At 38.9% G+C, this 21,755-nt stretch overlaps 2 protein-coding genes across 48 annotated transcripts in view; one reads left to right on the top strand and one right to left on the bottom strand.

The window, feature by feature from the left end:
- The window catches only part of ADGRL3 (adhesion G protein-coupled receptor L3), an 866,327-nt gene that overhangs the window by 287,380 nt on the left and 557,192 nt on the right, over positions 1–21,755 (bottom strand). The window lies entirely within an intron of this gene.
- LOC116468159 (small ribosomal subunit protein eS12-like) lies at positions 5,246–6,064 on the top strand. Its single transcript, XM_032753960.2, has one exon. The coding sequence runs from the start codon at positions 5,267–5,269 to the stop codon at positions 5,633–5,635; it is 369 nt and encodes a 122-aa protein (XP_032609851.1). The 5' UTR covers positions 5,246–5,266; the 3' UTR covers positions 5,636–6,064.

The raw sequence follows: 21,755 nt of genomic DNA, 5'->3' as shown, positions 1-21,755 counted from the left end.
ATCTCTGGTTCCCTACATTCACTCAGACCTCAGCTGGCAAAGCGGAGTGCCATTCATGCTGGCCTTGCAGAGCCAGAATAAATTAACACAGTCAGAAAGAGGGATTGGTCTCACAGCATTTCAAAACAGCTCTTCATCTGTCTATGTTTAGGGAAATCAGTGGGAATGGATGGAAGAAGGAATCCATCATGTGTTATAGACTATGAGTTAGTACACTGAAAAAATTACAAACGTGAAAAATTGAAGTTCTACCTGTTCCTATTTTTGAGTATGAAACATAACCTTTGCTTTAAGTTAGAATATGGAAATCCAAGGTATTGCCCATGGTGAGAATAGAAGCCTATTGGTTCCTTTTCTAAATTCCTTTAACCTATACTAACAGGTCTAATTTGTCTTTTTGTCCATTTTTCACCTCTCACCCCTCCAACATATGAACAGATCAAAACACTGCATGACTGCCTAGAGTCTCATTGCTCTTCTCACTGTATTAATTGATTCCAGCTATTCAAGGTGAGGATAAATGGCATTCTGTCTGGCCAGGATAAGCCTGTGACGGACATGCCCATCCTATATCAGGCGGCTGCTCTTCTCTGTCAAGCATACAGGCAGTAATTCTGTGAGGACACAAAACAGGGTCATTTAATAAAACAAAGTGATGTGCTTCACTGCCTGAGCAGCTTAAGTCTAGAGAGGGAGGTACTATATATATATTGCTCCACAGCTTCTTCATAGATTAATACCCTTATTCATGCTAAGATACAAATTCAATTAAATGTTAGGAAGTCGAGAACAGTGATTCTTTTCCAAACCCAGAATCCCATAAAAAAATACTGACCCAGGCCCTTACTTCAAATACTGAATCAACACATCTTAGGGCTCTGATTTGATGGGATGTGGGAGAGACAGAAAATTAGCATTTTAACATGATCCTGGGGTGATTTACATAGCCTCCTTGCATTAGATAGGAAATTTAGAAACATCTAATTAGTCATTAGATAGAAGATTCAGAAACATCTACATAAACATCTTCACAAAGGCAATCAACAAAAATAGTCACAGAAATTTAAAACACAAAAAACAGTTTAACATATTTTTATTATATTTTGTAGCTTATACTAACCTAGTAGTAGTTATGGAATACACAATAATTCTCTCCCTTTTTTTTTTTTTTTTTTTTTTTTGAGACAGAGTCTTACTGCAGAACCCAGGCTGGGTGGCTCAGTGCTGGATCTCGGCTCAGTGTAACCTCCACCTCTGGGTTCAAGCAATTCTCGTGCCTCAGCCTCCCGAGTAGCTGGGATTACAGGTGCCTGCCACCATGCCCAGCTAATTTTTGTATTTTTAATAGAGAACGGGGTTTCACCATGTTGGCCAGGCTGGTCTCAAACTCCTGACCTCAGGTGATCCACTCACTTAGTCCTCCCAAAGAGCTGGGATTACAGGCGATAATTCTCAAATTTAAGCAGCTTGTTACAAGTAGATTGCTGGGCTCCACCCCACAGAGTTTCAGCGTCAGTCTAAGGTGGGACCTGACAATTTTTCTTTGTAACAGTCCTTAAAAAAATTTCAGTTAAGTGTAATCTATATGCACATAGGTTTGATTATACAAATGAATATGATAGGACACTTCTAATTCACCCAATAATTTAAACTCACTGATCATTAAAACAAAATTATTTGACTCCCCAAATAATTACATAACATTGTAGTAAAGTATTCTAATATTTCCTCTACAAGTGACTTTTTTTTTTTTTTTTTTTGAGACAGAGTCTCCCTCTGTAACCCAGGCTTGAGTCAAATGGCATGATCTTGGCTCACTGCAACCTCTGCCTCCTGTGTTCAAGCGGTTCTCCTAACTCAGCCTCCCAAGTAGCTGGGATTACAGATGCCCACCACCGTGCCCGGCTAATTTTTGTATTTTTAGCCAGGCTGGTCTTGAGCTCCTGACCTCAGACGATCCACTTGCCTTGGCCTCCCACAGTGCTGGGATTACAGGCGGGAGCCACCACGCCCAGCTTACAAATGATTTTTAATATTATTACACCATGATAATGACCATCAGTAGTGCTTCTCTCATCAAAAGGATTCACTCAATATTAGGCTAACAGTCAATACTAATGGTTAATATTAATAATAACAAGGTTGGATGAATATACCTATCTACTCCTTCCAAGGGAATGTAAGTACAACATAAAAAGGGCATAGTTGTATAAATTTAAAAAAACCAAATGTTGCAGATAGGCAATTTTTACCTGTTTTACTGTGAAAGCTGAAAGCAAAAATTTTAAAGTTTCACCTCTGATTAGAACGGTTGATTCTTCTTTTATTCAAATTCAATGTTGGCATTTTTACACTTAATGGTTTTCTTTTCATGTTTTTCAGGGTTTGTCCTTACAAACAACTGGTGAAAGTTGTTTGTTTGAACTGTTCAAATGTGAAAGTCAATAGAGTACCGCTCAACCAAATAAGGGTTGAGTATTCCTTCTCTGAAATGTGTGAGACCAGAAGCATTTTGGATTTCAGATTTTTCCAGAGTTTGGAATAGTTGCAAATACATATTTGAGATATCTTGGGGATGGGACCCAAGTCTAAGCATGGAATACATTTATGTTTCATCAGTATCTTATACACGCAGCCTGAAGGTAATTTTATACAATGTACTTAACAATTTTGTGCATGAAACAAAGTTTTGACAGTCTTTTGACGGCAATCTATCACATGAGGTCAGGCGTGGAATTTTCCTTTTGTGGGAGGTTGTTGATACTCAAAAAGTTCTAGATTTTGGAGCATTTCAGATTTCTTTTTTTTTTTTTTTTTGAGATGGAGTCTCGCTCTGTCGCCCAGGCTGGAGTGCAGTGGCGCAATCTCGGCTCACTGCAAGCTCCACCTTCCGGATTCACGCCATTCTCCTGCCTCAGCCGCCCGAGTATCTGGGACTACAGGCGCCGGCCACCACGCCCAGCTAATTTTTTGTATTTTTTAGTAGAGACGGGGTTTCACCATGTTAGCCAAGATGGCCTTGATCTCCTGACCTCGTGATCCGCCCGCCTCGGCCTCCCAAAGTGCTGGGATTACAAGCGTGGGCGCGGTCTGGCCCCTGCATTTCAGATTTCTAATTTTCACGTTAGAGATGCTCAATCTGACATGACACTAGACCTATTTCTTAAGTCTCTGGAGTGAAAGACCAACCCACTTTGTTATTCTGTTTCCCTAGGAGAGTAGATTCAAGGTGTTACATACTTTTTCAGGGCTATTTAATAAACAGAAGTAAATCCCCTAGCAATACTCAAAACTTTTAAGAACTACATCTTTTTCTTCCTTAGCAAATAAATAAATAAATAATAAATACTAGAAATAGAGTAAGGCTCTTCTCTTGCAGTTTTATTTTCACAGTAATACTTTGGCACTTTCCCGGGAATTTGTGTGTCCTAATGACAAGGAGGTGCCAATTAGTTAGCTGGATAACTGTCCTGAACAAAATTAGCAGTTTTTACATTCCTTCATGGAATTCTAAGTGAACTATCAGTCCTGTGTTCATGTGAATTATTAGATTAATCTTCAGAAATTTATTTCAAAATTTCAAAGACTGAATATATTCACTAAAATGTTTGGTATAATACAGAAGAGCTCAAATATGAACTACTCAAACATTAAGTACCATTAAACCTTTGGATCACATGTAGTAAAAACGTGTACTGCATAAAATAAAAAGGCATATAGTGAGTAATTAAAAAACCTTTTTTTAGAGAAATTTTCTTTTTTTTTTTGAGATGGAGTCTCGTGCTCTATGGCCCAGGCTGGAATGCAGTGGAGCCATCTCTGCTCACTGAAAGCTCTGCCTTGCGGGTTCCCGCCATTCTCCTGCCTCGGCTTGCCGAGTAGCTGGGACTACAGGCGCCCGCCACCACGCCCGGCTAATTTTTTGTATTTCTGTAGAGACGGGGTTTCACCGTGTTAGCCAGGATGGTCTCGATCTCCTCACCTCGTGATCCACCCGCCTCGGCCTCCCAAAGTGCTGGGATTACAGGCGTGAGCCAGCGCGCCCGGCCAGAAATTTTCAAATATAAACAAAAGCAGGGAAATGAATAAAGACCTAAATTCCAAATCATTTTAACCTGCTTTCAAAAACAATAGCAATACATAATGAACATTTCTCAGATCATTATATATGTTTATTTAATAGTTGCACTGTTGACACAGTAAGTGATCTAATAATTGCATACAACTTTAATGGAAAAGTATAAATCAATATATTCAAGAAGACTCTTTCGTTGATGCATTGTTTTGGGAAAAAGTTCTCATGGAAAAGATTTATCAACACAGAAATAGCAACCGAATTTTCTTTTTCTTAATACAGAGGATTTCATCACAGATACATTTAATTTACATAAATTCAAGTAGTTCTTTTATGTTATTACAATACTATAAAATTATACTTTGTAAAGATACTTTTCATTATGTACTCCATACTTTGTACAATAATATATAATAATATCTGTACAGCACATAGGAATATATTTTTTAAAATTCAGTATATTTTATGATCTATTGAGGAAGTTTCAAAAATAATTTTGATTATACTAAACTTTAATAGTTGATTTCAGACCCTGACTCCAACATATAATTTATTTCAACTAAGTGATTATTTCAGATATTCAATTTCTTATGTGAATTCTGTCCTGCAATTTAAAACTTTTATAAATCTTTTCTGGTTATCACGTTTTAGTAGTAAATAAAATGAAATAAAATAAAAGAACTCAAAACCCCTACCTTCATTCACATATAATAGTCTTCTTGCTCACTGTTAGGTTTAGAACATTTTACCTTTTCGGTGCGTGAGGCCTCTTTCCCTGCTGCCGCCTAGTCGTGCAGAGGCAGAGGCTTGGCGTTTAAGATTCGGCTTCACGGCCTGGTGCATTGGCTCACGCCTGTAATCCCAGCACTTTGGGAGGCCGAGGCCGGTGGATCACGAGGTCAGATCGAGACCATCCTGGCTAACACGGTGAAACCCGGTCTCTACTAAAAATACAAAAAATTAGCCGGGCGTGGTGGCGGGCGCCTGTAGTCCCAGCTACTCGGAGTGGCTGAGGCAGGAGAATGGCGTGAACCCGGGAGGCAGAGCTTGCAGTGAGCCAAGATTGCGCCACTGCACTCCAGCCTGGGAGACAGAGCGAGACTCTGTCTCAAAAAAAAAAAAAAAAAAAAAGATTCGTCTTCACTGGTAACCCACCACCACGGCCGAGAAGGCATTGCTGCTGGAGGTGTAATGAACGTTAATACTGCTTTACAGGAGGTGCTGAAGACTGCCCTCATCCACGATGGCCTAGCACGTGGAATTCACGAAGCTACCAAAGGCTTAGACAAGCACCAAGCCCACCTGTGTGTGCTTGCATCCAATTGTGATGAGCCTATGATGTATGTTAAGTTGGTGGAGGCCCTTTGTGCTGAACACCAAATCAACCTAATTAAGGTTGATGACAACAAGAAACTAGGGGAAAGGGTAGGCCTCTGTAAAACTGACAGAGAGGGCAAGCCTCATAAAGTGGTTGGTTGCAGTTGTGCAGTAGTTAAGGACTATGGCAAGGAGTCTCAGGCCAAGGATGTCATTGAAGAGTACTTCAAATGCAAGAAATGAAGAAATAAATCTTTGGCTCACACACACACACACACACACACACACACACACACACACACACACACAAAGGAAAAAAAGAAAATTTTAGCTTTTCTATTACTGTAAAACTGGGAACTGGAATTTGTGTCATGGTATTTCAAATTCTTAACTCTAGAACATTCTCAGCTAAATCAATAGTCTTGTTCATCCACTGAGCTACTTTGCCATGTTCCTGAAAGCTTTTAGTTAAAAAAAAAAGCTGTCATAGGAATCCAGACCATCTGGCAGTCAATATACTCATACTTGGGGGATAATTCAGTGAAGGTTATGAAAAGTAGCAGAATATGCTGCCCCAAAATATGCCACTTGGCATATTGATGATTTTGAACTAAAGACAATTGGAAACAGATACAAGGCAAACTCTAAGCAGACTATAAATTTACAAAGGTATATCCCCTTTCTCCTCTCTACTAGGAAAAACAGAAGTTAATCACCAGAGACAACTTTAAACCTTTATCAGCCTGGAAATGGCACCAGAAGAATCCACATAATAAACCTTCCTAACTACAGTAGTCTCCTCTTTTCCATGGAGAATACGTCCCAAGGCCCCCCCGTGGATGACTGAAACAACTGATAGCAGCAAATAGTACAGATACCGGGTTTTTCCCCATACATACACACCTATGACAAAGTTTAATTTATAAATTAGGCACAGTAAGAGATTAACAACAATAATTTATAATAAGATAGAACAATTATAACAATATACTGCCATACAAATTATATGAATACAGTCTTTCTCTCAAAATATTATATTGTACCATACAGTCACCTTTCTGTATCCATGAGGTATTGGTTCCAGATCTTCCTGGGGATTTTCTGCGGATGCTTACGTCCCTGATATAAAATGGCATAGTATTTGCATATAACCTACACACATCCTCCCATACAGTTTAAATCATCTCTGCATTATTTATAATCCCTAATACAATGTAAATATAATTTAGACAGTTGTTATACTGTATTGTTTTTCTAAAAAATCGTATTATTTTTTATTTATTTATTTATTTATTTTTGAGACGGAGTCTCGCTCTGTCACCCAGGCCGGAGTGCAGTGGCGCAATCTCGGCTCACTGCAAGCTCCGCCTCCCAGGTTCACGCCATTCTTCTGCCTCAGCCTCTCCGAGTAGCTGGGACTACTGACGCCCGCCACCACGGCTGGCTAATTTTTTTGTATTTTTAGTAGAGACGGGGTTTCACCGTGGTCTCGAGCTCCTGACCTCGTGATCCGCCCGCCTCGGCCTCCCAAAGTGCTGGGATTACAAGCGTGAGCCACCGCGCCCAGCTAATTTTATTTTGGTATTTTTTTTCATGTTTCCATTTCCTGAATTTTTTTTTTTTTTTTTTTTTTTTTTGAGACAGAGTTTTGCTCTTGTTGCCCAGGCTGGAGTGCAATGGCGTGATCTTGGCTCACTGCAACCTCCGCCTCCCAGGTTCAAGTGATTCTCCTGCCTCAGCCTCCTGAGTAGCTGGGATTATAGGTGCCTGCCACCGTGCCCTGCTAATTTTTTTTGTATTTTTAGTAAAGACAGGGTTTCACTGTGTTGGGCAGGCTGGTCTTGAACTCCTGACCTCAGGTGATCCCACCATGCCCGGCCCATTTCCTGAATATTTTTGATCTGATGTTGTTTACTCACCTGTTTGCAGACCTCAGTTGACCGCAGGTAACTGAAACTGCGGATAGCAAAACTGCAGATAAGGGGGAACTACTGTAGCTCTCATGTTCCATTAGCTTCCCCCATATATTTACCTTCCCACAGTTTGCTGCCCTTACAAGCTGAAAGTTCTTTTCCTTTGTCTTGTCACTTCTCTACAAAATCTGTTGTTTTTTGTTTAGATGCTATATAACCGTAAATTCCAATCACCCAGTTGAGTTACTCATCAGAGTTCTCCCATGTGCATCCATGAAGAACTCCTTAATTAACTCCTGTTTTTCTCTTGTTCATCTGTCTTTTGTCAGTCTAATTTGCTGGGCCCCACCAATGAACCTAAGTTAGAAGGAAAAAGGGTTTTTCTCCTTGCCTACAGTGGTATAAAAATATTTTTTAAAGAAATTAAATTATCAAGAATTGTTTAATAAGCACAGTACCTGCAACACATGGCAGTTATTCTTATAGGCCACACTCAATTAAAATTTCAGAATAAAATTTTACTTTTTGGAAAAGTGAGAGCTTGTTTTACTAACAATGTAATAATTTGGTGGAAAGAATTATAGGAATAAAAGGTTGCTGGTGCTTTAGGAGGTTATAATCTGGACTGTTTTGCATTATTATTGCAGCTTGAGGCCGAATGAGACAATAATACTAGGAAAAAGAAAACTCCACTATAAGATCAATTCTTATTCATTATTTCATATATACCAATATTTGATTTAGTATATTACTAAGGGATAACTGGTCACATAATGCTTTTCTCCACGTTTCATGTTGTCCAGGGCTTAAAAAATCTCTGGTGCTAGTGCAGATGATTGTCAGATTCAAGTCTTCTCCAGCTCGGTATTATCCACCTGGACAAGTACATGCAAACTGTGCTCTTTCTTTTTTCTCTATTCCACCCTGTACCCTTTTACTGAAGAACAGATCAGTATGATCGACTTTTATGCTATTTTAAGCATCATTGTAATGAACACCCTATGCATGTCTTTGTACACAAGTATGAGAGTTTCCCTAGGAAGAAAACTTGGTAGTAGATTTCCAATATACCAGGTATGTAAAACACGGTATTTTTTAAACATGGTATTTTAAACATAATATTTTAAAACATGGTAATACAAGGTAGGAAAACATGGGTTTTAGTAGGTGAGGAGGTTGAGAACACACTACCCCATAATACAGAGCTCTGACACATTGAATATTTTAAGCTGAAGAAATTGAGAAATGGCAAATGCAGGAGGGTATCTCTGATTTTCTCCTGAAGCATTTCATAAGAAACTCAAATGAGAGCTGCCCTCCATATACCCAGTGGAAAGGGGCATCTTTGTCTCCAAAGATAGAGGCAAAAGAGGAATCAGAATGAATAGGTTTTGCTAAATTTCCCCCAGTTTACTTGACTTAACCCATACTTTGCCCTATCACACTTTTTTCATAACTTTGCACACTTCATCAAATCTCACATAAAAATACTCAGGTTTAACCATTTTGGGGGGTCTTCATTTCCTTAGGAAGTCTCTCATGTCATGTAAAACTTAAATTAAATAAATATGTATATTTTTCTATTGTTACTGTCTTTGGTTAGAGTCCCAGCCAAGAATGTAGACAGATAGGATGAAAATATTGTTTTCCTTCTCTGCAGTTTCTGGTGATGAGGATGGGATTGCATTGGCTAGGACACTCAGCAGCTCTGGGGCTGCCACTGACTAACCCAGCAAAGAACTCTTACTGAGTCAATTTCCCAGATCTCTACCTGCAGTGGCCAGTTGAGAGAGGAAGGTAAGATTTTTGATTTAGTATATTACTAAGGGATAACTGGTCCCTTTCCAAATTCAGATTAGCAGGAGAAATTTGTAAATATTATTGCTTTGAATTGTGACTCTCACAAATTTGGTTCTAAGTACTCAGCGATTATCAATCCTTTTCCTCCCAGGGACAGCCATGGCGTTCCTATTTGTCTCACTTTGTATCTTGAGAGCTTGGCTTGACTTTATACCTGTCAGGGAACACAGATTGTCAGGCCTGCATCTGCAGGTGGCCAACTGTTAGATAGGGGCCCTGAGATATAAAGATGGCTGAACAGAAATGTGGGCTGCACCCCATTTGCAGCTGATATCCTACTGGCATGACTAGCTCGTAGGAGGTTTTGTCTACATCTGTCATTCTTCTATCTTTGGTAGTGGTGCTGGATCATGAAGGTGGCTTCTTTTGCACCCTCTCTGGGGAAGTCTCTTGTATCTGTGGTTTGCCTGTAAAAGGGATTATGGATTTTGATTTTGAGTCACATGGAATAGATACCCCTTTGGTTTAAAAAAGGTAGGGGGGAGTGGTTGCAGTTGGCTCATGCCTGTAATCCCTGCACTTTGGGAGGCTGAGGCAGAAGGATTGTTTGAGCCCAGGAGTTTGAGACCACTTTAGGCAACACAATGAGATCTTGATCTCTAAAAAAATAATTAATTAAAGGAAAAGGGTCCATCTCTTCTCGGTCTTTGTAATTAGGGGAAAAAAGGGGATTCAACTGTGCCAGGAAAATTTACTGTTTGTCCCATTCAAAACCTGACAATCATATTTCAAAGGATTTTTTTGTTCAAAATACTCTACGGTCAGAAATGGGCTTAATTGGAGGCTGATCTTCAGAGCCTGAGAGGAACTATGTTTAAGGCCTTCTCTCCTAATATGGAATTATGCAGTTATGAAAGGAGTTATCCAGCTTGCTTTAGGCAGACAGTAAGGGAAGGGTCCCTGGAGAACTTCTAACCCACCCCACAAGCATTTATACCAGATGTTTTGTGCAGATAACGGAACTTGCTTGCAAAGGGGTCTTGCCTAAACATGCCCACAGTGGAAAATTCCATTCCTTAACACATGTGCAGTAAGAGAAATAAATCAATATGGAGGGACACAGTCTAAGGACCCACATGTGCACTGGAAGGATGGGGTAGAATTCACACCTTAAGCCCTTGTATTCAACTGTGGAGGGAGCAACTGGAAACTTGCTTTCAGGACCCCTTTTTGTTTTTTTGCTGAGAGCTTTCCTTTTGCTTAATAAATTCTGCTCCACTCACCCTCTGATGACCTTGTGCCTAATTCTTCTTGGTTGTGAGAAAAGAACCCAAATCTAGTTGAGCTAAGGAGGAAAAAGTCCGCATCACTTAGAGAGAAAGAACATTAGGAAGGCTTTGTGTAACAATTTATTAAAACATTCTAAAGGCATGCAACTCATAGGGATCTTTATTTCCATCTTAATAGAAATATATTCTCTGATATGAAGTAGCAAATTCAAGATAATGTAATTTGATAGGTAGGTCAGCCTCTTTATTATTCAGGCTGCAACACAGTTTTCTAAAGAGTTTAAAACAACTACCATTGTCTTACAAATTCAGTCTATACAAACAGAAATGCAGCTCTAGGAGCAATTCAAAGCCCACCCATTCTTCTTAACAATCCCCAATCTCTCCTGTTCATATCGAGGTTCATATCGAGATGCTTGTAGATACTTCAAAAAGGCAAAACATTGGAAATATAATTATACTGCACTTAGAAAAAAAATACCTTAATTCTATGATAATGCCCTCAGAGAAACCTTACATCCTTTCTTTGTGCCTTTCAGACATAAATATTTGACCCTGTCCTCTCTAGGACCTGAGGGCGATCTTTTTGCTATGCAAACTTCCTGGGAGATAACTCTTGCTTCTAAATAAAAGGAAAAAAAAATAATAGGCATTTTGAAAACAAACTGCTCCAGTGTCCATCACCCAAAATTTAGTCCACAACTTCCAGAAAATTTCCTATTAACAATAAACAAAAATCTTAAAAGCCTCCTCTATAAATGTAGGTAAACAGGTAACCCTAACTTGTCCCATTTGCCAGAAATACAATTTGGATACAAATGTAAAGTGGAGATAAACCAGTAATTTTTTACTAATATGTTTTACTGAATCAGGACTAAAATTTTAGAATAAAACTCTAAGATCTCTGTTTGAAGCTGTCTGTATGGCTATGTATATTTAGGTTTACTTGTATATGTATATGTAATGTATACATGATACTTTCCTACCTCTGAATAGTGTTACCAAATTAATTTATAAAATTCTGTAATGGTTTATTGAAGTTGGCTTAGAGATAAATGAACACTTACATAAAATAAGTATTCCTGAAACCTCAGGAAATATAGAATGTGAAAAGTTTTCATGTTCACATGACTTGGATATGTTTGTTGATATAAAAGATTAGTTTAATATGGTTGGTTTAATAAAAATAGCTATGTATTCTGAGTTATTAGCATTATGTATAATATGAGCATACATTTTTATTCTACTGGATTTAGTGGTCAAATAAGGTTAAAAATAGTTAAGAGGGAAATAAGTTAAAATATTGGTTAGCTTTGTTTGGTATTATACTATGTCTGCATAAAATCAGTTTCCAAAAAATATTTATGGTAACTTGCAAACTTAGAATTATGCTAAATTATATAGGTATGTGTGTATATATGTGTGTGTATATATATATATATATACATATATATACGTATATATACGTATATAGTGTGTGTGTGTTTCAAAATTTCCAAATAGAATAAAATACTGAAACATTCATTACTGAACATAACTTAAATTTATGTATTTTTGGCATCTTGTTTTTATATGGTATAAAGAAACTAAATATATTTGGGTATGTTAATACACATGAGAAACTATACCGTGAGGAAATAGCATATACCTATAAAACACAAGATAGTATATTCGTAAATGTGCCAGTCAGCTACAGAATACTGATATATGACAGGCAATTCACAATTGTCTATTTCCTACTTTTCTCTGAAAAAGAAAAGTTGCTTACTTTGAGGGCCAAGGCAGGCGGATCGTGAGGTCAGGAGATGGAGACCATCCTGGCTAACACGGTGAAACCCCATCTCTACTAAAAAAAAAAAAAAAAAGAAAAAAAATAGCTGGACATGGTGGCATGCACCTGTAGTCCCAGCTACTTAGGAGGCTGAGGTAGGAGAATTGCTTGAACCTGGGAGGCAGAGGTTGCAGTGAGCCAAGATCACACCACTGCACTCCAGCCTGGGCGACAGAGCAACACTCTGTCTCAAAAAAAAAAAAAAAAAAAAAAAAAGAATTGTTACTAATGGTTAAAAAAAAATAAATGAAACTACTATGAATAAAAAGAGTAAAGAAAAAAACTCTTTATGCAAAGTGTGCAAGAAAAGTAGGATGTGTTTTTTATTTAAAAAGAGAAATGTTGTATGAAGGATATATTTCTTTTTTTAAGGGAAAAAAAGAGCAATTTTGTCCTAAGGTAGAATGACTGGTTGTTCCAGAATGAGAAAAAGGAAAAGAGTATGACCAAAACTGAATGGATGTTAAAAAACATGTAGAGGGTTTATAGGAAAAGAATTTTATGTGTAGTCAGCTGCTAGGATAGAATGGATTTATTTCTAAGTTAAAGAAAATGAGACAACATTATAAGCATACTGATGTAAAACCAGAATGATAGTTTTCTTGGATTATTGGTCTGTTCTTATTAAAAAATAAGAGATTTCTCTTTATCTTTTAAGTAATCTACTTAGGAAACAAAGATTTTTGTATCTTAGCAAAATAATTTCCTGTGCTTCATGTTGTATTTATCAGATCTTGGCTTAGGAAAACCAAGTTTTCTCAACATTAGAAGAGCTAAAATTTTTTCACAGTTATTTAACTTACGGTATTTGCCTTTGAAATCTTTTATTGTCACACTAGTTAAATAAATAAGTAGTGTTTCATAGTAGTAAGCCTACTTAATGACATGTTCAAAACTTTTCACATTTTTGACAAGCACCTCAATATCAAATTTAAATAGTCTTTTTGACCTCAAAACTAACTTTGTGATTTCCCAGAGGACCCCGGAAAATCTTAAATAATATGTTATCTCATCTTGTAAAAAGAGAGATGTTAAATTCATTACATTTATTTGAGATACTGAATTACATAAGAAGCATTGCCAAATAAAAAGTAATGCTTGACCTTCTTTAAGTTGTATTTGTATGGGTATATATTTTTAATATAAATGTTTCAAAAATTTTATGAAATTCCTAGAAATTTGTCAATGTTCTTTCTGTCTATATAAGTCAATCATAATCAGTTATCTTAGAACGTTACATGCCACATTATAATAAGCTCCTATCAGATCTTTAACCATGAACACTTTAAGTCTTTTGTCATTTACAGACAATTATTGTTTTACTCAGATTCTTCTCTGAAAATGTTCACAATTAGCAGCAGGCCAAAATTGCTCTATCTTCAAAGAAATTCATGAAACATACTCTAATAAATACTCTGAAGTGCAGGTTTCTGATAATTTTATTTATTTGTTTGTTTATTTATCTATTTATTTATTAGAGACAGAGTCTCACTCTGTTGCCCAGGCTGGAGCATAGTGGTGTGATCATAGCTCACTGCAGTCTCCAGCTACTGGGCACAAGCACTCCTCTCACCTCAGCCTCCTGAGGATTTGAGATACTATAGGTATGGGCCACCACACCCAGCTAATTAATTTTTTTTTTGTAGAGATGGGGTCGCACTTTTTTGCCCAGGCTGGTATTGAACTTCTGGCTTCGAGCAATTCTTCTATCTCAGTCTTTCACTGTGGCAGGACTACAAGTGTGTGCCACCATGCCTGGCTAAATTTTAAAATTTTGTGTAGAGACGGGATCTTGCTTTGTTGCCCAGGCTGGTATTGAACTCCTTGCTTCAAGCAATCCTCCTGTGTCAGTCTCCTAAAGTGCTGGGGTTAAGGGCATGAGCCATTAATGCCTGGCCTCTGGCAATAACAAGATCATATGCTTTGACTGGGTAAAAATTTCCAGAACTCTAGTTAAAAAATGTGATTGATTCATAAAACTAACCCAAGATCATGCAAAATTATAACTGAGCTGACATAACCAACTCCATCTTGCTTCTAACCTCCAAACTGTCCTTGTTCCTTCCTGGGTGTATAGGCTGAACTAACTTTGGGAGGAACTTAGTTTATAATTTAAAACAAAGATGATAACAGCCCTTTCCCAAAACAAACTTCCTTCTTGCCTGGAGACTAGATTGCCTTTGTAGGACTAAGAAATTAGCCACAAGTTTAGAAATTATGGTTTAGGAGTCATGAGGCTGGAGGCTACAAGATTCTGACCCTCCCTAAACTACTCCTAAGATCAGTGTTTGAGATGTTTTTGCAAACCTTCACTTGATGGACCAGTTGGTGCCACCCAGATTGACAAAGTGGCTCATTTGATCTTGTGGTCCCCACCCAGGAACTGACTCAGCACAAAAGGACAGCTTCAATTCCCTATGATTTCATCTCCTACCTAACCAATTAGCACTCCTGGTTCACTGGCTTCCCCCCACCAAATCGTCCTTAGAAACTCTGATACCCAAATGCTCAGGGAGACTGATTTGAGTAATAATAACACTCTGGTCTCCCACACAGCCAGGTCTGTGTAAATTATTCTTTCTCTGTTGCAATTTCCCTGTCTCAATATACAGATCTTGGAGGGTGGAGCCAAGATGGCTGAATAGGAACACCTCCAGTCTAGAGCTCCCAGCGTGAGCGATGCAGAAGACGAGTGATTTCTGCATTTCCAACTGAGGTACCAGGCTCATCTCACTGGGGAGTGTTGGAAAGTGGGTGCAGGACAGTGGGTGCAGCGCACCCAGCATGAGCCAAAGCAGGGCGAGGCATCGCCTCACCCGGGAAGCGCAAGGGGTCAGGGAATTCCCTTTCCTAGTCAAAGAAAGGGGTGACAGACAGCACCTGGAAAATCGGGTCACTCCCACCCTAATACTGCGCTTTTCCAACAGTCTTAGCAAATGGCACACCAGGAGATTATATCCCCTGCCTGGCTCGGAGGGTCCTACGCACAGGGACCCTCGCTCATTGCCAGCACAGCAGTCAGAGATCAAATTGCAAGGCAGCAGTGAGGCTGGGGGAGGGGCACCCGCCATTACCAAGGCTTGAGTAGGTAAACAAAGCGGCCAGGAAGCTCCAACTAGGTGGAGCCCACTGCAGCTCAAGGAGGCCTGCCTGCCTCTGTAGACTCCACCTCTGGGGGCAGGGAATAGTCAAACAAAAGGCAGCAGAATCTTCTGCAGACTTAAATGTCCCTGTCTGTAAGCTTTGAAGAGAGTAGTGGTTCTCCCAGCATGCAGCTGGAGATCTGAGAACAGACAGACTGCCTCCTCAAGTGGGTCCCTGACCCCCGAGTGCCTAACCGGGAGGCACCCCCCAGTAGGGGCAGACGGAAACATCACACGGCCGGGTACTCCTCTGAGACAAAACTTCCAGAGGAACAATCAGGCAGCAACATTTGTTGCTCACCAGTATCTGCTGTTCTGCAGCCTCCGCTGTTGATATCCAAGCAAACAGGGTCTGGAGTTGACCTCTGGCAAACTCCAGCAGACCTGCAGATGAGGGTCCTGACTGTTAAGAGGAAAACTAACAAACAGAAGGACATCCACACCAAAACCCCATCTGTATCTTGCCATCATCAAAGACCAAAGGTAGATAAAACCACAAAGATGGGGGAAAAACAGAGCAGAAAAACTGGAAACCCTAAAAATCAGAGTGCCTCTCCTCCTCCAAAGGAACACAGCTCCTCACCTGCAATGGAACAAAGCTGGATGGAGAATGGCTTTGACGAGTTGAGACAAGAAGGCTTCAGACGATCAAACTACTCCGAGCTAAAGGAGGAAGTTCAAACCCATGGCAAAGAAGTTAAAAACCTTGAAAAAAAATTAGACGAATGGCTCACTAGAATAATCAATGCAGAGAAGTCCTTAAAGGACATGATGGGGCTGAAAAACAAGGCACGAGAACTACATGACGAATGCACAAGCCTCAGTAGCCGATATGGTCAACTGGAAGAAAGGGTATCAGTGATGGAAGATGAAATGATTGAAATGAAGCGAGAAGAGAAGTTTAGAGAAAAAAGAACAAAGAAACAAACAAAGCCTCCAAGAAATATGGGACTATGTGAAAAGACTAAATCTACGTCTGATCGGTGTACATGAAGGTGACGGGGAGAATGGACCCAAGTTGGAAAACACTCAGCAGGATATTATCCAGGAGAACTTCCCCAACCTAGCAAGGCAGGCCAACATTCAAATTCAGGAAATACAGAGAATGCCACAAAGATACTCCTCGAGAAGAGCAACTCCAAGACACATAATTGTCAGATTCACCAAAGTTGAAATGAAGGAAAAAATGTTAAGGGAGGCAGAGAGAAAGGTCGGGTTACCCAAAAAGGGAAGCCCATCTGACTAAAAGCTGATCTCTCGGCAGAAACTCTACAAGCCAGAAGAGAGTGGGGGCCAATATTCAACATTCTTAAAGAAAACAATTTTCAACCCAGAATTTCATATCCAGCCAAACTAAGCTTCATAAGTGAAGGAGAAATAAAATACTTTAAAGACAAACAAATGCTGAGAGATTTTGTCACCACCAGGCCTGCCTTACAAGAGCTCCTAAAGGAAGCACTAAACATGGAAAGGAACAACCGGTTCCAGCCACTGTAAAAACATGCCAAATTGTAAAGACCATTGAGGCTAGGAAGAAACTGCATCAACTAACGAGCAAAATAACCAGCTAACATCATAATGACAGGATAAAATTCACACATAGCAATATTAACCTTAAATGTAAATGGGCTAAATGCTCCAGTTAAAAGACACAGACTGGTAAATCGGATAAAGAGTCAAGACCCATCAGTGTGCTGTACTCAGGAAACCCATCTCACATGCACAGACACAAAAAGGCTCAAAATAAAGGAAGGGAGGAAGATCTACCAAACAAATGGAAAACAGAAAAAGGCAGGGGTTGCAATCCTAGTCTCTGATAAAACAGACTTTAAACCAACAAAGATCAAAAGAGAAAAGGAGGCCATTACATAATGGTAAAGGGATCAATTCAACGAGAACAGCTAACTATCCTAAATATATATGCACCCAATGGAGGAGCAGCCAGATTCATAAAGGAAGTCCTTAAAGACCTAGAAAGAGACTTAGACTCCCATTCAATAATAATGGGAGACTTTAACACCCCACTGTCAACATTAGACAGATCAACGAGACAGAAAGGGATACCCAGGAATTGAACTCAGGGATATCCGGGGATTATCCAGGGATATCCAGGAATTGAATCAGGTTAACAGGGATATCCAGGAATTGAACTCAGCTCTGTACCATGCGGACCTAATAGACATCTACAGAACTCTCCACCCCAAATCAACAGAATATACATTCTTCTGAGCACCACACCGCACCTATTCCAAAATTGACCACATAGTTGGAAGTAAAGCATTCCTCAGCAAATGTAAAAGAACAGAAATTATAACAAACTGTCTCTCAGACCACAGTGCAATCAAACTAGAACTCAGGATTAAGAAACTCACTCAAAACCGCTCAACTACATGGAAAGTGAACAACCTGCTCTTGAATGACTACTGGGTACATAAAGAAATGAAGGCAGAAATAAAGATGTTCTTTGAAACCAACGAGAACAAAGACACAACATACCAGAATCTCTGGGACACATTTAAAGCAGTGTGTAGAGGGAAATTTATAGCACTAAATGCCCACAAGAGAAAGCAGGAAAGATCTAAAGTTGACACCCTAACATCACAAATAAAAGAACTAGAAAACCAAGAGCAAACACATTCAAAGGCTAGCAGATGGCAAGAAATAACTAAGATCAGAGCAGAACTGAAGGAAATAGAGACACAAAAAAACCCTTCAAAAAATCAATGAATCCAGGAGCTGGTTTTTTGAAAAGATCAACAAAATTGATAGACCGCTAGCAAGACTAATAAAGAAGAAAAGAGAGAAGAATCAAATAGATGCAATAAAAAATGATAAAGGGGATATCACCACCAATCCCACAGAAATACAAACTACCATCAGAATATACTATAAACATGTCTATGCAAATAAACTAGAAAATCTAGAAGAAATGGAAAAATTCCTCAACACATACACTCTCCAAAGACTAAACCAGGAAGAAGCTGAATCTCTGAATAGACCAATAACAGGCTCTGAAATTGAGGCAATAATTAATAGCTTACCAACCAAAAAAAGTCCAGGACAAGATGGATTCACAGCCGAATTCTGCCAGAGGTACAAGGAGGAGCTGGTATCATTCCTTCTGAAACTATTCCAATCAACAGAAAAAGAGGGAATCCTCCCTAACTCATTTTATGAGGCCAGCATCATCCTGATACCAAAGCCTGGCAGAGACACAACAAAAAAAGAGAATTTTAGACCAATATCCCTGATGAACATCGATGCAAAAATCCTCAGTAAAATACCAGCTAACTGAATACAGCAGCACATCAAAAAGCTTGTCCACCATGATCAAGTGAGCTTCATCCCTGGGATGCAAGTCTGGTTTAACATATGCAAATCAATAAACGTAATCCAGCATATAAACAGAACCAAAGACAAAAACCATATGATTATCTCAATAGATGCAGAAAAGGCCTTTGACATAATTCAACAACCCTTCATGCTAAAAACTCTCAATAAATTAGGTATTGATGGGACATATCTCAAAATAATAAGAGCTATCTATGACAAACCCACAGCCAATATCATACTGAATGGGCAAAAACTGGAAGCATTCCCTTTGAAAACTGGCACAAGACGGGGTGCCCTCTCTCACCACTCCTATTCAACATAGTGTTGGAAGTTCTGGCCAGGGCAATTAGGCAGGAGAAGGGAATAAAGAGTGTTCAATTAGGAAAAGCAGAAGTCAAATTGTCTCTGTTTGCAGATGACATGATTGTATATCTAGAAAACCCCATCATCTCAGCCCAAAATCTCCTTAAGCTGATAGGCAACTTCAGCAAAGTCTCAGGATACAAAATCAATGTGCAAAAATCAGAAGCATTCTTGTACACCAATAACAGACAAACAGAGAGCCAAATCATGAGTGAACTCCCATTCACAATTGTTTCAAAGAGAATAAAATACCTAGGAATCCAACTTACAAGGGACGTGAAGGACCTCTTAAAGGAGAGCTACAAACCACTGCTCAATGAAATAAAAGAGGATACAAACAAATGGAAGAACATTCCATGCTCATGGGTAGGAAGAATCAGTATCGTGAAAATGGCCATACTGCCCAAGGTAATTTATAGATTCAATGCCATCCCCATCAAGCTACCAATGACTTTCTTCGCAGAATTGGAAAAAACTACTTTAAAGTTCATATGGAACCAAAAAAGAGCCCACATTGCCAAGTCAATTCTAAGCCAAAAGAACAAAGCTGGAGGCATCACACTACCTGACTTCGAACTATACTACAAGGCTACAGTAACCAAAATAGCATGGTACTGGTACCAAAACAGAAATAGAGACCAATGGAACAGAACAGAGCACTCAGAAATAATGCCGCATATCTACAACCATCTGATCTTTGACAAACCTGACAAAAACAAGCAATGGGGAAAGGATTCCCTATTTAATAAATGGTGCTGGGAAAACTGGCTAGCCATATGTAGAAAGCTGAAACTGGATCCTTTCCTTACACCTTATACAAAAATTAATTCAAGATGGATTAAAGACTTAAATGTTAGACCTAAAACCATAAAAACCCTAGAAGAAAACCTAGGCAATACCATTCAGGACATAGGCATGGGCAAGGACTTCATGTCTAAAACACCAAAAGCAATGGCAACAAAAGCCAAAATTAACAAATGGGATCTAATTAAACTAAAGAGCTTCTGCACAGCAAAAGAAACTACCATCAGAGTGAACAGGCAACCTACAAAATGGGAGAAAATTTTTGCAATCTACTCATCTGACAAAGGGCTAATATCCAGAATCTACAATGAACTCCAACAAATTTACAAGAAAAAAACAAACAACCCCATCAAAAAGTGGGCAAAGGATATGAACAGACACTTCTCAGAAGAAGACATTTATGCAGCCAAAAGACACATGAAAAAATGCTCATCATCACTGACCATCAGAGAAATGCAAATCAAAATCACAATGAGATACCATCACACACTGATTAGAATAGCAATCATTAAAAAGTCAGGAAACAACAGGTGCTGGAGAGAATGTGGAGAAATAGGAACACTTTTACACTGTTGGTGGGACTGTAAACTAGTTCAACCATTGTGTGTCAGTGTGGCGATTCCTCAGGGATCTAGAACTAGAAACACCATTTGACCCAGCAATCCCATTACTGGGTATATACCCAAAGGATTATAAATCATGCTGCTATAAAGACACATGCACACATATGCTTACTGTGGCACTATTCACAATAGCAAATAACTTGGAAACAACCCAAATGTCCAACAATGATAGATCCAACAATGATAGACTGGATTAAGAAAATGTGGCACATATACACCATGGAATACTATGCAGCCATAAAAAAGGATGAGTTCATGTCCTTTGTAGGGACATGGATGAAGCTGGAAACCATCATTCTCAGCAAACTATCGCAAGGACAAAAAACCAAACACCGCATGTTCTCACTCATAGGTGGAAATTGAACAATGAAAACACATGGACACAGGAAGGGGAACATCACACACCAGGGCCTGTTGTGGGGTGGGGGGAGGGGGGAGGGATAGCATTAGGAGATATACCTAATGTTAAATGACGAGTTAATGGGTGCAGCGCACCAACATGGCACATGTATACAGATGTAACTAGCCTGCACGTTGTGCACACGTACCCTGGAACTTAAAGTATAATAAAAAAATATATATATATACAGATATTTCTAGGCAGTGGGCAAGGTGAACCCATTGGGTGGTTACTATCAAGCATAAAAAGAATTAATTACATGGAACTAAATGAACTGATAAGGAATATTATAATTTTTAAATTACTTTTTTGATTGAGACATTGCTGGTTCTTTAATATTCTGTTTTTCAAATTAAAGAAAACTTTTTCTCTTTTTCTCTCAAGCTATCTATAGCTTACAACAATCTGGCAAACTATAAAGAAAAATAAAATATTTATTTGTTTTCTCTACCTGATCTCTCCAGATTTGGAAACTATTGTTGATTATTCTTATTTTCAAGGCAATATAAATATATGCATAAGTTCAATAAGAATATGTACTTTTTATAACAGAAAATAACTGGAAACATTGGTTATATTGCTAAGCCTTTGACTGGAAGGTCATATTTGAGAATAATATGTATAGAATCAGATACGACTAGAAAGTTTTAAGGAACTAAATTTGATTTAATGGGACCAATGATTACAAAGACCCTTGGAAAACTGGCCTTGGACCTGGCTTACAGAATTCTCAGCCTTACACGTGAATCAGGAAGGTCACTTCCCGGCAGGCCCAGGAACCTCAAAATACATTGAGTACCTTGGGAAGAGTGGATTTCACCCAAATCTATAGGTGTCACAGGCAAAGACTGATGACAAGTCCTT

Source organism: Hylobates moloch, unplaced genomic scaffold, assembly GCF_009828535.3.
Source record: "Hylobates moloch isolate HMO894 unplaced genomic scaffold, HMol_V3 SCAFFOLD_2, whole genome shotgun sequence".
NCBI classification, from domain to species: Eukaryota; Metazoa; Chordata; class Mammalia; order Primates; family Hylobatidae; genus Hylobates; species Hylobates moloch.
This window is presented reverse-complemented; position numbering and strand designations above follow the sequence as displayed.

Excerpts from the sequence above, each read along its gene's own strand:
- LOC116468159 (XM_032753960.2), top strand. The coding sequence starts at position 5,267 with ATGAACGTTAATACTGCTTTACAGGAGGTGCTGAAGACTGCCCTCATC.